Source organism: Leptodactylus fuscus, chromosome 4 (genome assembly GCF_031893055.1).
Source record: "Leptodactylus fuscus isolate aLepFus1 chromosome 4, aLepFus1.hap2, whole genome shotgun sequence".
NCBI lineage: Eukaryota > Metazoa > Chordata > Amphibia > Anura > Leptodactylidae > Leptodactylus > Leptodactylus fuscus.
This window is the reverse complement of record NC_134268.1, coordinates 146,839,502-146,856,247: the sequence shown is the minus strand read 5'-3', so window position 1 is coordinate 146,856,247 and position 16,746 is coordinate 146,839,502. Positions and strand designations below refer to the sequence as shown.

At 38.9% G+C, this 16,746-nt stretch overlaps 1 protein-coding gene across 1 annotated transcript; it reads left to right on the top strand.

Moving 5' to 3' along the window:
- Positions 1–15,048: 15,048 nt before the first annotated feature.
- On the top strand, positions 15,049–16,145 carry LOC142201166 (putative G-protein coupled receptor 141). The gene is made up of 2 exons (XM_075271994.1): positions 15,049–15,128; positions 15,246–16,145. The coding sequence occupies exon 2, from the start codon at positions 15,246–15,248 to the stop codon at positions 16,143–16,145; it is 900 nt and encodes a 299-aa protein (XP_075128095.1). The 5' UTR covers positions 15,049–15,128.
- Positions 16,146–16,746: the final 601 nt, after the last annotated feature.

Sequence of the window (16,746 nt, the reverse complement as noted above, 5' to 3'; positions counted from 1 at the left end):
ATAGAATACCACCTCCTCACCTCCTCTGCAACATGTGTGAGGTTGCGATAAAAAAAATGTAAATTCTGTAGAAGGTTATGTAGTCATTCATTTTCATTCAAACTAACATATCAGCCATCTTACTGTAAACATCTAGATACAAACATCATTTTGATACTTATTATACTTATTTAATGAGGACCTTTCACCACCTCCACCAACTCCAGTTCTTAGTGTTAGAGTCAAATCCTCCATCTTTGTATTTTGTCAGTCATCTTGTAACCTTTCACACATAAACTGTGTAAGTAAGTCGCAGCTGGCTATTTGTATATCTTATCTTCATGGTATATGGAGGTCACTGAGACTCATTTAGCACCAACATGACATCTTATCTCTGTTTCCATGATATATGCATATAGACATAGTGTGAGCTGCTAGTTCACACATAAGTGTTTTTGAAGCTTTCTTTGTTTAAGGACAAAGTACAAAGTCCATTAAGCTGTAATGATATGCAAAATACATAAGGCCTCAGCCAATAGTCATGTGCCAGGTTTATCTTATAACCAATCATTTTATGCCAACCATGTTATGTTATTAGAATAGTCCAACCTGCTCTTGTCTGTATTGTATTTAAACCACCTTTGTGCACCATTAAATTAGAACTCACTTGATACACCATCAGTTGTGTGTGTGTGGCTTCTCCAGACCTGATAATGGGCGTAATTACTTCAGGCCTGATATTTAATTTGGAACTCAGCAACATACACTATCATGGGGACCCCTTAATGTCCCCAACAGAACCTGGCGCCCAACGTGGGGCATCGATAATCGTTTAATGTGCAGCCGATAGTGTACTGATCCACTCACCAACCGATTTGGAGACGGGCCCGGAGGACCTCAGATGAATAAAACGGCGCTGTAACAGTAAGTCCTTTTCTTGCCAAATAACTAATCTGAGTTCCTACGTGTTCCGGATCCTGTGTGTCGGTGAGTGAAGATTAGTGCTGCATATGTTATAACAATCGATGCCATATTATATAGTGTGCAAGAACCTGAATAGTATGTTGTCTGTAGTGGGGTGGGAAATGTTATACCTCATTCTTTGTCTACTGTCCATGCTGTCATTTGGTTGCTGCATCTGTTATAGAGTGTAAAAAGCGGTGCAGAATAGAGAGTTATTCTTCATCCTTAATCCCTAGAGTTGCGAGAGTGGAAGTACTGAGTGATTGAAAAGTCCTTGTTTTGGACACTAAGGACTGAGTAGAATCTGAGTAAGTACATGCAATGATTCAGGGGTGTTCGATAGAGGGACACAGACAAAGTGGAGTCTGTGGAAACCAAATGAGGGTTTTGCCCTGAGCACTACGCCAGAACATGCACATTAGAGATTAGTTCAATGAAAACAGAGTGACTGTTTGGGAGGTCCCACTAGGTGAGTCAAAAGTGACCCTCTATTGTCTTAATTGCCCTAGAGGAGTGGGATGCTCATGGCTGACTGGCCATCAGCTATTATGGGGGAGGGACCCTCTGAGGTAGGGTATACCCCCATATGAACTAATAGGAATGAGAGAGAGAGAAGAAGATGCCGCTCAAGAAAAAAAAAAAAAAAAAAAAAAAAAGAAAGAGCAGGAGTTACCAATGGAGAATAGGCAGGACAGATACAGGGATAGAGGGTAACCAGGAAGTGTTTTAATTGTGGAAACCAGGGACACTTGGCTAGAGATTGCTGGTGTCCTAAGCGAAGGACAAAGGCTTTGAGTGTAAGGAAATGTATAGTGAGCATCCATTGACAGTCCAGCTAAAGGGTTAATGTGCTTGGCACTTAGTGTTGTTAGTTTGTTGGTTAGTGGAAAGTGGAAACATGATATGTTTTGTAGTGAGGATACTGCAGGTTAAGTGTAGGTATGTGTATACACATATGTGTGTATATAGGCTTGGGGGTGGACATTAAGTTATTTCTAGAATGTCTATAGTGTCCTTTTATTCAGGAAAGGTTTCCCATTTTGAGAATGCTCCCCTCATGGTAATGTTTTTAAAAATGGATAAATGGCATAAATATGAGATCAACATTATTATGTTTATTTTATAGTAATATGCAAATAAGAGGTAAGAAGATGAAGGCAACTATTTACATGTTTTGGTTTGTTTTCTCCTCAATATTTAGCTGTGCGGGAATTATAACTAACTCTGTGCCTATTTGTAGGAATAAGCCGTCCCAAGACAATAAGTGATATCACGGTACAAAATATATGAATATTTTTATTTTAGTTCAGACAAGTTCTTTTTGATTTAATTGACATTTGTTTTGTTTTGTCTGGAGCTCCAGTGTGACGTTGCATGTTTGTATGGAAGGTTCAGAAAAGTGAATGGGCCCATATATGTGTGTCAGTTATATGTACATGTTACATGTGTCTGCTATGTGTACATGTTCTGTTTGTCCATGTCTGTATTGTTACATTTTCAGTCTCCACAGCAAGCAGATATTGAATGCTGATAACCACAGAGGGTGGTGACAAGTAGATATGAGAGGGAGGCATAAAAGTTCTTTCCATTGTTGAATATATATGTGTGTTTTGGTGTAAATGAGATGTACTTGATATACCATGTACATGTATTATGTACTCAGTGTGTAATGGTGCGTATGTGTATCAAATGTATCACATGGGCTTTACACTTGTAACATAAATATTTGTTATGGGTTTATACTATAAATCCATGAATGTTAACAGTCGGGATTTATTGTGTGAAAAAGTTATTCAGATGTTCCTTCTGATATGGGATTAGGCCCCATAGGGGTAGGCAATACATGTGAACTATCTTGCCACAAGGGGCACAGAACGCCCCTAACATGTACACGCAGGTAAAGATAAATTGCAGTTCTACAAAGTTAAAGTGGTGTTTCTGGGTCATTGTTTGCTACAAGGTGTTAGATAGCTGTGTAAGTAGATCAGAAGTCACTCACATATCTGCTCTGTAATTTAAGGTTTCCGCCTTCTCTGCTGATATATGTTGAGTATTTACTTACCTTAATGAATTTTTGGAGTGTTTAGAAGTTTTAGAGAACTGAATTTACTTGGGATTGTATAAATAAGTCTGCTGGGATATGTAGTACTACAGCTATGACAAGTGTGGGGAGAGCCAGCGCAGCTGCTTCCATGATAAGACAAGGGGTAATAAATCTTGCATTGGAAACAAAGATGACAATGGCTGGATATCTCAGGCTGCAGTGTGTCTTATCTATGTCTTCTAAATGTAAGCTTTGCATTCCGTGCTGCACTACAAGTCCCTTCTAACCTGTTAACAATAGTTTCAGGGGAGGAGTAAGGAGAGTCAGATAACTTAAAATTAATTTTACTTTTGCTGATTTGGTTATGTAAATGATGAATCTATTGTTAACTCTGATGAGAGTTCTTTTATTTTAGATGATTCTCGATTTGGGAATGATGGTGGATTCTGCACCAGATATGTCATGGTCACTGAATATGAGGTAAACCAAGGGTAAAACCAAGCACAAAGTAGAACCATTATGGAACTGTATGGGTCTCAGCTCATGAAGTTGAACTAGAAGCCATCACTGAGACAGGGTACAATGTCTGAGGGTAGGTGTTTGATATAGTGAGACAATGGTCCAATCTGGAGAGCGAGAGCTTTCTGTAGGGTTAATGTTAAGCCTAAAAGGATTTCCATGCTGTTCAGGTAGTGATGCTGCTGCCTCCACACAGGTGGGTATAGTCAGAAGTGAAGGCACACATCAAGGCTGATATGAAAGAAAGTAGAGGTAACTTGTGGGCAGACACTGCCACTAACCCAGTTGCAGAGGCCTAGGGGATATGCCTTACTGATAATTGGTCACTATACTAGGCCCAAACCCCCCTTTTAGTTCTCTTTTCAGGTTTTACAACACTGAGGCACCAAAAATGGTCCAGGACTACAGTAAAAGAGGATGTACAAGTCCTGATCTCTGGTGGTAAGAGAATATATTTACTGAGTGCATTGTCCCCACTGATGGCATAAAGCAGTGTTTAGAAGTAGCCATGTGTGACCTGGTGAGCAGAGGATGGGCGGCTGCAGGATTTAACATCACTACAGACACTGCATGGCATGTGTTAAATGCAAAGTGGGCCAAAAAGTGAAAAGTTTCTCAGAGCCAGGCCCAGAGCCCTTGTACCCGTTCCAGAGATTGCAGGTTAACTATATGCAGTTACTAAAGGTGAGACGGTATAAGTACGTGCTTGTGTGTATAGTTATCTATCTTCAGGATGGCCTGGGGCATATCTGGTGAAGAAAGCCATCACAAACGGGGCTGCAGATAGATGGCTACTGAAGAAGTAGTGTGTCACTTGTATTGGTATTTTCTGTAAGGTACCCTCCTAAGAGAAGAATTGGCTTTAGCCCATGTCAAACTTTCTTTGGGGGTTGTATTCTTGGCAACTCCTACAGATGTGGTATGGTGTACTGACTGACTATGTGATGTCTTGGCAAAAACATTTGACTAATGTATAGTTTTGAGTTTTCTCTCCTTCTCAGATTTTAAGTTAGTGGGCGGGACCTATTCATTTGAACCAAGAGATTGATGGTGATAAAGAGACACGTGAGAAAAACCTTGGAGCCAAGATTTGATGGTCCATTCCAAATGCTGATGATAACCAGTACTTCTGTGATATTTGAAGGAGAGCCTAATTGTATCCATGCTTCATATTGCAAGAAAGTCTCTACACACAAAGCGATGAAGATTCTCCTGATAATGCTGTTACAGATGGTCCTGACGATAAGCCTGCATAGAACATTTGACAATGAAGTGGGACAATAAGTTTCTTAAACATCATATGATTTTGATCGAAGATCTGAATGTGTCAGATTGTAGGATATGTCCTCATAACCCCATATTAGCCTAAGTCATGTCATATATAGCTGTTTCTTTGACGCAACAGGAAATGTTTGAAGTATATAGTTAAGAAGATACCACCTCATATTTTAGGAACAATACATAGTATAAACAAGTAAATATCAGCAAGTTGTAGTAAAAATCTTATCTTCATTTTGTTTGTTTAATACAAAACATATACAAAAGGATGAGCAGACCAAGATATAAAAGGCCAGAACTATGATTGAGATTAGGTTAGAATACAGGAACATATGAGGGGAATCTGGTAAAGTCCGGCAGTAGACATTAGGTCACTGAAGTACCTAAATATGAATTCCTGTATTCAACCATCTCAAAATGGGGGAATGTTAGAGTCAAATCCTCCATCTTTGTATTTTGTCAGTCATCTTGTAACCTTTCACACATAAACTGTGTAAGTAAGTCGCAGCTGGCTATTTGTATATCTTATCTTCATGGTATATGGAGGTCACTGAGACTCATTTAGCACCAACATGACATCTTATCTCTGTTTCCATGATATATGCATATAGACATAGTGTGAGCTGCTAGTTCACACATAAGTGTTTTTGAAGCTTTCTTTGTTTAAGGACAAAGTACAAAGTCCATTAAGCTGTAATGATATGCAAAATACATAAGGCCTCAGCCAATAGTCATGTGCCAGGTTTATCTTATAACCAATCATTTTATGCCAACCATGTTATGTTATTAGAATAGTCCAACCTGCTCTTGTCTGTATTGTATTTAAACCACCTTTGTGCACCATTAAATTAGAACTCACTTGATACACCATCAGTTGTGTGTGTGTGGCTTCTCCAGACCTGATAATGGGCGTAATTACTTCAGGCCTGATATTTAATTTGGAACTCAGCAACATACACTATCATGGGGACCCCTTAATGTCCCCAACATTAGCATGAGTTAATAGGCTCTGCTCCACTGAGTCCTGTGCAGTTAGAATGCTTTCTCTAGCGTGCAGTGTTCCTGAACAATACATGCTGCTAGTTTTGGTGACTGCTATGCTACTTAGGCTCTTTACTGTCAGGTGGGCACTGTCAGGCAGGAGCAGGAAACAGGGCAGGATCCAATCAGAGGTGGACAATGTCAGAAATCAGAACCACACCCCTTAACTGCAAGGCCTGCCTGACTCCACCCAGCTGTCAGTCTAAATAGCATATCAGGCACCAACTAACATCACTTATTGTTCAGGGATGGTGGAAGATAGAGGAAAAATTCTAGGTCAGTGAACATAAGAAGTACAAAAAAAATGTGAAGTACTGCAGTAGCCAACAGGGAAACTTCTGGATGGTTGATGTGCCTCTATGATTGCTACTCTCAGTGATATATATCCTGGAGGAACAAGATTTTAGGGTCCAGGATTTGATAATGACTTGAATGTAGGTAGAATACTAAATCCTGTAAAACACTCCAAGATTTCACTCAGGATTTTAATTAGGGAGCTCCTAATTAAATTAATAGGAGACAAACTGCCTTGTATAGTAGAGAGAATTGTGTGTGATCTGAAGGGCTGAGTCTAGTCTCCTCTTCTGAATTGAGAAAATTTTTAATATCTTTATGTTTTACTAGCTTCTGCCCACGACTTCATCTGCGTGTTGTTGGAAACAAGGATCTGCCTATATTCAGCAAATTGCTACTGTCGATGGTTTGCCTGCTCCAGCAGCTCTTAAGCTGTCCTGCTGCTGAACTTGTTCTTCATGCTGTGCTTGTGATTGTTCCGACATCTCAGCAGCTCGCTGGGACGCCATTTATTGAGTGTATTGTTGGCGTTGATGATCCGCCTGCTCCGGCATTTTGGAAGCTGTCAAGCTGGCCTGCCGCTGAACTCATTTCTCGCGCTGTGCCCGTGATTGTTACGACATGTCAGCAGCTAACTAGATAGCCATATAATGAGTGTGTTGTTGGCGTCAATGATCCGCCTGCTCCGGCGTTTCAGCAGCTGTTAAGCTGGCCTGCCACTGAACTTATTCCTCGCGCTGGGCCCGTGATTGTTCCATTTAATGAGTGTGTTGTTGGCGTCGATGATCCCGCTCAGCTCCGCTTGAAGAGAACTCTGTTGACTTCTGGCTACCCTCATAGCTGTCGTTGTGTAGAATTTTGCAACAAATAAAATTTTCTTTTTCCAGGCATGTTTAAAAGTAGCAAACTGCCAATTTGGATTAAAGGTGTTTTCCCATCCAGTGTGTCAGCACTGTCTGGAGCAGATCAGGTAATATGCAAATACATGTACAGAATGGACTGAGGGTTAGCTAAGTGTTTACATAGAGAGATAACAGACTTGGCTTTATCAGAACCTGAGATAAGCCGCTGCAAGAGCAGTTTAATATAGTATGTGAACATAAATTCATAACAGTCATGAAGCCATGTCATTTACCGGGATAAAAAGTAGCCTATGTTTTAATTGAGTTTACAAACTATCTATGTGCCAAATATCATTCCGTTCAGCCGTTTTTACGTGATTGAAGAACAAATATCCAAACAAACAAACAAACAAACTTTCACATTTATAATATTAGTAGGATAGGACTGAAGAAAGTACATCTATTTTGATAGACTTTACAATGGTGCTTGAAAGTTTGTGAACCCTTGAAAATGTTCTATATTTCTGCATAAATTTTACCTAAATTTACATTACATGTTCACACAAGTCCCTTAAGTAGATAAACAAATGAGTCCAAAATATTAGACATGGTCATTTATTTACAGAAGCAAATGATCCAATAAGACATACATGTAACAGGCAAAAATCACAGACCCCAGTGTATGATAATCGGTGGCCCAGGAGAAATTATTAAAAATAACAAACACTTATACTCACCTTTCCTGGGCATCCGTGTAATACAGTGTATAGGAGGCTGTCAGCCCATGCATTGCTGACGCATAGGCTGACAGTCTCTATTCAAGACAGGATCAACCAGATTTGCAGAGGGACAGCAATGGGGCAGACCTGGGGTCACTGGTCACACCCTGGGCTGCCAAATAGGAGCAGCGGAACCAGACGAAAAGGTCGCGGGGGAGTTCACCGAGACCCCAATATATAATAAAACCCCTGAAATGCTGCGATCATGTTTGCCCACAGCATCTCAGGGGTTAACACTTGTGATTGTAGCTCAGCTGTGACCGGGGTTGTTAGCAGACAGTGTTAGCAGCTACATATGGCTTACATCTGCAAAACAGGGTGCGCACACAGTGTCTGACTTCCCGCACCATGCTTCCGCTGTGGTTTGTGGGAAGTCCTTCCCGGAAGTGCCGTACTATTAGGGCAGATGTTGTGAAGGGGTTAATGTGATTGACCACAAATTAATTTGGATCGAATCAATACTGAAAATTCGTCAAATAGGCTGAATCGAATTTTTGAAAAATCTGCTCATCTCTAGTTGTAACCTGCATGACTATATCATCTTGCACAAGTTCCCTAAGATAAAAATTGTATCAACTGTCCTGCTATATCTCTGCATACCCACACGGCTCTACTATGGGTGTAGTGTATAAAAATAGCAGGGTTGTGATGGAAACCTGGAGTATAGCTGTGTGTGACAGTTGGGGCGCTGTGCCTGTGATTGTTCCGGCATCTCAGCAACTCGCTGGGACACTATATAGTGAGCGCCTTGTTGGAGTCGATGATCTGCCTACTCTGGCATTTCGTCTGTTCTGAAACTGGCTTGCCACATAACTTGTATCTGGCGCTGTGCCTATGATTGTTTTGGCATCTCGGCAGCTCACTGGGACACCATATAATGAAGAGCCTGTTGTTGGCATCAAAGATCCACCTGCTCCGGTATTTTGGCAGCTCTCAAGCTGGCCTGCTGCTGAACTTGTTCCTTGCGCCGTGCCTTTCATTGTTCCAGCATCTCAGCAGCTCACTGGGACACCATATAATGAGTGTGTTGTTAGCGTCTGCTCCAGTGTTCCGTCAGCTCTAAGAGCTGCTTGACACCTAGCTTGCTCAATTCTCTTCAGATCTGCTTGAGGAGAAGTCTTTGACTTTTGGCTACTTTCATAGCTGTAGTTTTTTGCAAATGTAGCGACAAACTTGATTTTCGTTTTCCCGCTATGTTTAAAATTGAGGAACTAGCAATTTGGATGAAAGGGGTTTTTCCAGGTCAGTGTCTGAACACACTGCCTTGAGTGTCTGCTTCTCGCCTCCTGTATTTGTCCCCCCCCCTCCTTCTGGCTGAACAGGACACAGAAGACTTCTGCAGATCAGAGAATGATCAGTGTTATCTTTGTGTTTACATAGAGAGATAACAGAACAGGCAAAGTGCAAATAGCATTGTCCTGCATAGTATGTGAACATAAATTCATAACAGTCATGAAGCCATGCCATCTACTGGGATAAAAAGTAGCCTATGTTTTAATTGAGGTTGCAAATTATCTATGTGCCAAACTCATTCAAATTGGTTCAGCCGTTTTTGCGAGACTGAGTAACAAACATCCAAACACACAAACGTTCACATTTATAATAGCAGGATGGTTCAATTCTGTCACTGTTCAGTAATTTTTTTATACTTTGAGCAACTTGTGATCTTGACAAAATACTAAGTCAGGATCCAAACCTAATTGATTTCTTATGTCTTTATGAACATATGCTACATGATTATACATGCCATTATCTTCTTGTCTTATCACGATGAAGACGATCTGGCTAGTAACTAGATTTTTTTGTAAATACTGTTCTTTATAAGCATGTATTACATGACTGTTCATGTGACACTACCCTACTTCTGGTTTACTACAGGAAGTATTGAATCTTCGGCTTGGGACACAATACATGGATTATGTGATACATGATGGACTTGTATTTGTCTTCCCCTCCCGTGTGCCAAAGCCACTGGTATATTAATGAGATTCTTTTGTCGAAACTTTCTGCACAAGCAGCTCTATCAGATTTTGGTGAATAATTTTCAGGAGAATCTCCTGAACCTTGTAAAGCTCACAAAGAGCTCACACAGACCTAAATGTGAGTTTATTGCAAGCTGACTCGTGGTCCTGTAGCATGTAAGTTTGGAATTCTCATTACCTAACAAATCCGGCTCTGCTACATCAGCTTCATATTGTGCATTTTCCAGTGATACTGTGCTAATTTATTTACAACCATCCCTCATTACTGACCGCAAACATGTACTGCTATAAAGAGAGCTAGTAGAGCTGGCTTTGCCTGGGAGACAGCAAGTGGAACCCCGCCCACCAATTTACCGAGAAAACCAGGAAGTGAACAGATCACACAGCCTGCATGGTGGTGAACAAGCCAGTTGGGAATACCCCTTTAAATCATATTTATGTGTATGGTGCTGATTAAGGTGTCTTTGTATGTGGGATAAGATGCAGTTTTTACTGATGCTATTTGGGGGAAGGTCTGGTGCTTTTATCACTTTTTATTCAATTTTTTAGGACTCAAAGTGTTGAAAAAAAATCACTATTTCAGTATTTAGATTTTTTTCCCCCCACTAAGATGTTTACTGTATGGGATAAATATTTGGAAGAGGATGGCGTGGCTGAAGATGACGTCGGACCCTGAATGCCCGCCCCCCATTCGGTAAGTTGAACATATTCCGTTTTAGGGTTTTTAGTTTAATATAACTTTACCATTGCCTGAATAGGCTTTTTCAAAGGCTATTCACGCATATGTGGGGCTCTATCAACATAATTTTGCCCCTTTAAAGCGTTAACAGCTGTGATTGGTGTATGTCATTGATCGTCAAGGGGTTAATAGCATTGCATATTAGAACATTTTTTTAATACCACTTCTGGTTAAAGGGCAAGATATTATTCCTATCAAAAGAATAATAAAAAAAAATACACAACACTTTCTTCTAACACTGTATCAATATGTAGTTACTAAGCAACTGAACAAACAGTCTAAACACAAATGTATTGCTATTAAATGTTATGCAAACACGGCATTAAGAATGCTTTCTTTAGTGATGACCAAGGAACATGAAAGATGCACAGTCATTACAATAGGGAAAAATTTCTCTGAAATGACAGATCTTTACAGAAGAGTAAGGAATTGCTGTACATAGCCAATGAAGTGTGCTTCAAAGGTCTGCCCCGATAGTCACTACTTTATCTCACATCACCACATTACCGTACATAAAAAATGAATATGTTTATCACCTGTAACAACATGAGAAACAGATTAAGGCCCCACATAGTGGGCCGCAGTGAAAAAGTGCATCATAGTTCTTCCTGCAAAGCTTTTCATGAAAAGTCTGCTGAGTTTTCCTCTATAAACTTTCTGCTTCAATTATACCTATAGGGAAACCATCATCATTTCCATAGCCATAACTGACATTCAGCGATTTCCCAAAATGAAATGGTTCTAAAAATCACAGCATTTCCGTTGCAGGTATTTTTCTGCAATGTGTGGATGGGATTCGCTAAGGCTAAGGCCTCATGTTACAGAAATGCAGCTTATATTGTTGCAGATTTTGCTGCATTTTTTAAAACTAAAGTCAGCAGTGGATTTAACAGAAGAGAAAATCTAAGCACTTCCTTTATATTAAATTCCTTTTGAAGCCACTCCACTATGACTTAAAAAAAACGCAGCAAAATCTGCATTAGAAAAAAACACAGCGTTTCTGCAACGTGGGACCTCAGCCTAAGGTGGAAATGCCAAAGTGTTTTACAGTATCAACAAAATGAATGAGATTTCATTAGTCTAATCCACACATTGCAGAGACAAAGAGCAACAGAAAATCTGCATTATCATAAACGCCTGCATTTTTAAAAAAGCTGTATGTTAATTTTAGCTCTTTTTTATTTTTTCCATATATTTAATAGAAGAAGAGAAAATGGGACCTTTGCCTAAAAGGGAATTCTGTTGTCCATTATCAGTTGCTAAGAAATATATATATATTTTTTTTCATGTAGATTGTGAGCCCCATATAGGGCTCACAATGTACATTTTCCCATATCAGTATGTCTTTGGAATATAGGAGAAAATCCACACAAACACGGGGAGAACATACAAACTCCTTGCAGATGTTGTCTCTGGCAGGATTCAAACCCAGGACTCCAGTGCTGCAAGATTTACCACTGAGCCACTATGTTGTCCCTGAAACTATATTTATTGAACGGCTTTGTTTTTTGATTTACTAATATATAGACATATTCATTTTGGGGGAATCCTCTGTGTTGAAGTCTAAGCTCCTGATATAAAAAAAATGTGCAGAAAGTAAAAAAGTATAAAGTATAAAGTAAAGTATAAAAAAGTAAACATATTATGCAAATTGAAACTTTTTACAACGTTACGGCATGGAACTGAATGTATCATCATTTGCCTAAATGTGAAACATTTTGTGAAAGGGTTACCTGGATCTACAAAACATAGTCCAGAGTAGGAAATGGGATGAAATAAAAAAAAGTAAAAAAAAAAAGTCAACCTTATTCACCTCTGTAATCCACTGTTCTAGTTTTCTCCACCATCTTGCAGTCAGTTTAGTGCCCCTGATTGGCTCTAGTCATACAGAGATAAGTAGGTACCAATGAACAGTAGCCCTGGAGCAGCGAGGTAAATATAGGCTTCTTGTTTATTTCACGTCATTCCCTGCTCTGGGTTCAATTTTGTAAATCCTGGAAAAATCCTTTAACTTTTAATATAAAATCACAAATAACCAGTATATGCCGCAAAGTGACACTCACAATCCATAGATCCAAAGAGAGGAGGAATGGGGTGTTGTCTGGTGGATAGTTATCTCTGGGCTTATCTGTATCAAATATAGAGTTATGCGGTAGAACTGGCTTTGTTGACTGTTTATCGGTAAATTTGTCTATTAGAGTGGTTGAACATGGATTTCTACATTGCTTCAGGAAGTATAATAGTGACTTGGGTATTTTTTATAAGCACAAAGACTTTACTGCACTGAGATGGACCGCAGCCCTCTGAGGAAGCAGGGGCAAAACGCGCGTTGGGGCTGGAGGTAGAGGTCGCGTTTTCCTCCTCTGGATACAATTTCCCTATCCAGGCACCTTATTCTTCTATGTGTATGGATACTGCATTATATCTCTACAATACTCTGCTTTATCTCCTTGTATTATTAGTGTTAACCTGCCCTATTGAGTCAGGGATGTCTATGGAGCGGTTACTAAGCTGACCACTATATACTCATGGAATTTTTTGTTTGTGTATAAACTGCACTGGATATACTTGGATATATACAATAACTATTTATTTGGTATTTCTTATTTACTTATTATGAATTACTAGTGTCTGGTTACATTTACTTTACTTTATTGAGTCACTCTATATACATATATGTTTATATATTTTTTACGATTGTTTACAATACGATATATGTTTACGATATTTTTTACAAAGTCTATCATAAATTTTGGATACAATTGTGATTATTGGCTTACTTTGGAATCCATTTACTGTCTTGGAGTACAGCGATCTCTGCCCCTTATACAGTATCTTGTTTCTCATGCTTGAGTTACTTTTAATCATATATTTATTGGCTATGTTTCTTTGCGTTATGTGTTAGTGGATATTCACTATAGGAATTGGTATTCTTTAGCTGTCGCTGGGCTTATCTGTATCAAATATAGAGCTATGTGGTAGTACTGGTAGAACTGGCTTTGTTGACTTAAACAAATCTGTTTCTTGGAGTGGTTGACTACGGATCACTACATTGCTTCAGGAAGTATAATACCGACCTAAGGATTTTGTATAAGTGCATTCTCAAGAGACTATTCCGCATTGGGACGGTAAGGCTGAGACACCTATTAAACTAACATAAATGAGATCTGTAATAGTTAGAACTACTCAAAACTTTCCATTGTTCATAATAAATAACTGCACGTCTGTTTTTTGTGGCCAAATTAATTTTTATTTTGGTAACTAGACGTGTCAACATTTATGGTTGTAGAATATTAAGTACCATGAAATGCTATTTTATATCATACCAAATATATCATTCATGTGGTCAAGGTTTTTATAAAAGTGATTGAAATAGTCAAGTGTGGATTACATAAGTTGTGCACTATACTATATATATATATATATATATATATATATATATATATATATATATATATATATGGTAAAGTTTTCTGCAACTATTTATTTAAGATGGACTGCTAAGTGTCAAGCTGAACGTTACTACATTTGTGAAATCATTCGTATGATTTGGTTTTGACATTTTTTTATGTGCCAAAATTTAAAGAACTCTGACTGTTGTCCAGGACCACTTTAACCATAAGTTAAATGGTGCATCCACCCTGGGCCTTGTGGTAGTGGTGTACCTACCTTTCAGGTGCTGTCTCACTGTATCAGGCAACAGGTAGCGATTTCAACTCAATCTGCCTCCTTAGATAAAGCTTGAAAACAATGGTGCAGCATGGAGGTGTCAGCTCCTCACTCCACCATTCCAGCTTTGGCTGATAATATCTGCGTTAAGGAGGTGCGATGAGGACCAAGTTGGAGACATCAATAAAGCTAAAGCCTGTAGGTGAATAAACTTTTTTCTTTCATTTGTATGTAATATGTTAGTTGAAATGATGGGACATATATATATATATATATATATATATATATATATATATATATTATTTAATGTAGATTGGGAGCCCCATATAGGGATCACAATGTACATTTTTTTCCCCTATCAGTATGTCTTTCGTAGAATGGGAGGAGATCCACGCAAACACAGGGAGAACATACAAACTCCTTTGTATGTTGTTCCTGGCGAGAGTCGAACCCAGGACTCCAGCGCTGCAAGACTGACCACTGAGCCACCGTGCTTCCCCATGTGACACTATATTTTATTGTGTCAGCAACTTTGTGAAAATAACCAGGTGTATAGCTATAGGGTGTGCAGACGTTTCAATCTTTACCTGGTACTGGACCCCGAGGGGGGCCCAAAAGTCCCTCTGCCATATAAAATATACCTCTACTCTGCTCTACTCTACTGAAAGAGACAGCAGAGAAGTAGCCAATAGGTTATGAGTGCTGGCATTACACTGAGGATGGGTGCTCACCTGGTCTCCTGGATGGTGGTCCTGTGAAGGACCTTGTAGTGCAGGTTTCTTTTTTCAGTCTGCGGTATATACCGTAACTACTTAATACGCACTATCTTTACAGAAGGAGTAGTGGGCAGACACCCAAGAAAAAAAATCTGCTATAACCCCAGGACAAAAGACAGACAAAAGTACTTATGATCCAACAACAGAGAATTACGTGTTACTCCATTCCCACTGCCTTATTGTCTTGCTAACCTACAAACAGTAGAAGAGGGGTCACCTAACAGTGAGTAACCCAAATTTATTATATGAAAAACAAATGAAATGTTCTTTAGAATAAAATTCACCCAGCCTACTTCTCGCCCTGATTTATTACAGTACATTGTTTTTTTTCTTTCTTTAGATGATTTCGGAAAAAGACCATATGGAAAACTTGGGGTCTTGCTTTGTAGACCCCAGTGTTGCACATCCCATTCTGATTACATTGTATATTATCATCTTCATTGGAGGAGTGACAGGAATAAGTCTTATGACCTACTTGATAATTGGTACAAACAAACTGTCAGTGACAACAACATCGGTCATCAACCTGCTGGTGGTCCATGGCATCTTTCTTATTTTTGTACCCTTTCGCATTGCATATTATGTCCAAAGGAGTTGGAGCTATGGACCTTTATTTTGCAAAACTGTAAGTGCCTTGACACACATCCATATATATGTCTCTTTCATATTTTATGTCATCATGTTGTCCATGAGATACGTTAGTTTCTTTAAGAAAAAGGACAAGATTGAATTCTACAGAACACTACATTCATTGGCAGTCAGTGGGGCAACGTGGAGTTTTACATCCATTATAATCCTACCCGTGGTTTTCACCGAATACGGAAAATCTGCAAACCTCAATGAAACAGAGTGTTTTCAATTTCAAGATGTATTTAAGAACAACGCAGTAGTTATTGTGAACTATATCTTCTCTAGCATCATATTCACAGTGGTTTCTTGTCTTTTGGCTGTACAGATGTTTATAATTGTCAAGGTCATAAAACAAGTCCAAAGACCTATTCTTGCCTATCAGGAAATTTGGGTCCAACTTAAAAGTCTCTTCTTTATCTTGATAATGATAATGTGTTTTTTTCCTTTCCATATGTTTAAATTCTACTACGTGCACCATGCAACCGAATGCTTCTATCTCAATGAAATTTGTTTGAGCATCACTGCGCTCACTTGTTTAGATTTCCTTTTCTTTGCAGTAAAAACTTACTATCAAAAAGTGTTTAAATTTCTATCATTTTGTACGAAATGAAACTAAGCATGTCCTTCATGCCGTATTCCCGTGGAATACTTATTGTAAACTTTTTGAGGTTAAAGTAGTATTAAAATATTTTTTAACATTTTATTCAATTAAAATTGTTACATATATGGCAGAAAAATAATTCGTTTTGACTAAGGACATAAACTTTAATGGTCAGTGCACACAGAGTTATTTGGCACAGATTTTGACGCTGAATCCGCCTCAAAATCAGTCTCCAAAAAAAAGCCTCCCAATAGGACTCAGGTTTTTTTTTACAATTCTGATTTGCACAGAGGTGAAATAAGGCTGCCATAGTGGTGCACTTGTACAAATAAAACTAAAAATATTATTGCATGCCCTATTAGACTGTACAAGTATGGAGATAGTCCCCATTGATAGCATTACTTGTAGCTTGATGAAATCATTACAGTAGTGTACAGGAGATGTACAGCTCTGTGCTAAGGGAGACATTCAGGCTCAGCAAAAAGTGTACATGAGTCCACCCTTAAAGTAAATCTTCCCCATCACTTGGCACCTATCCTTCATGCTTTACTTTTTTCCTAGACCCCATATTGCAGTTGGACAGTTGGTTTCTCAGATTACTGTAAAGTTC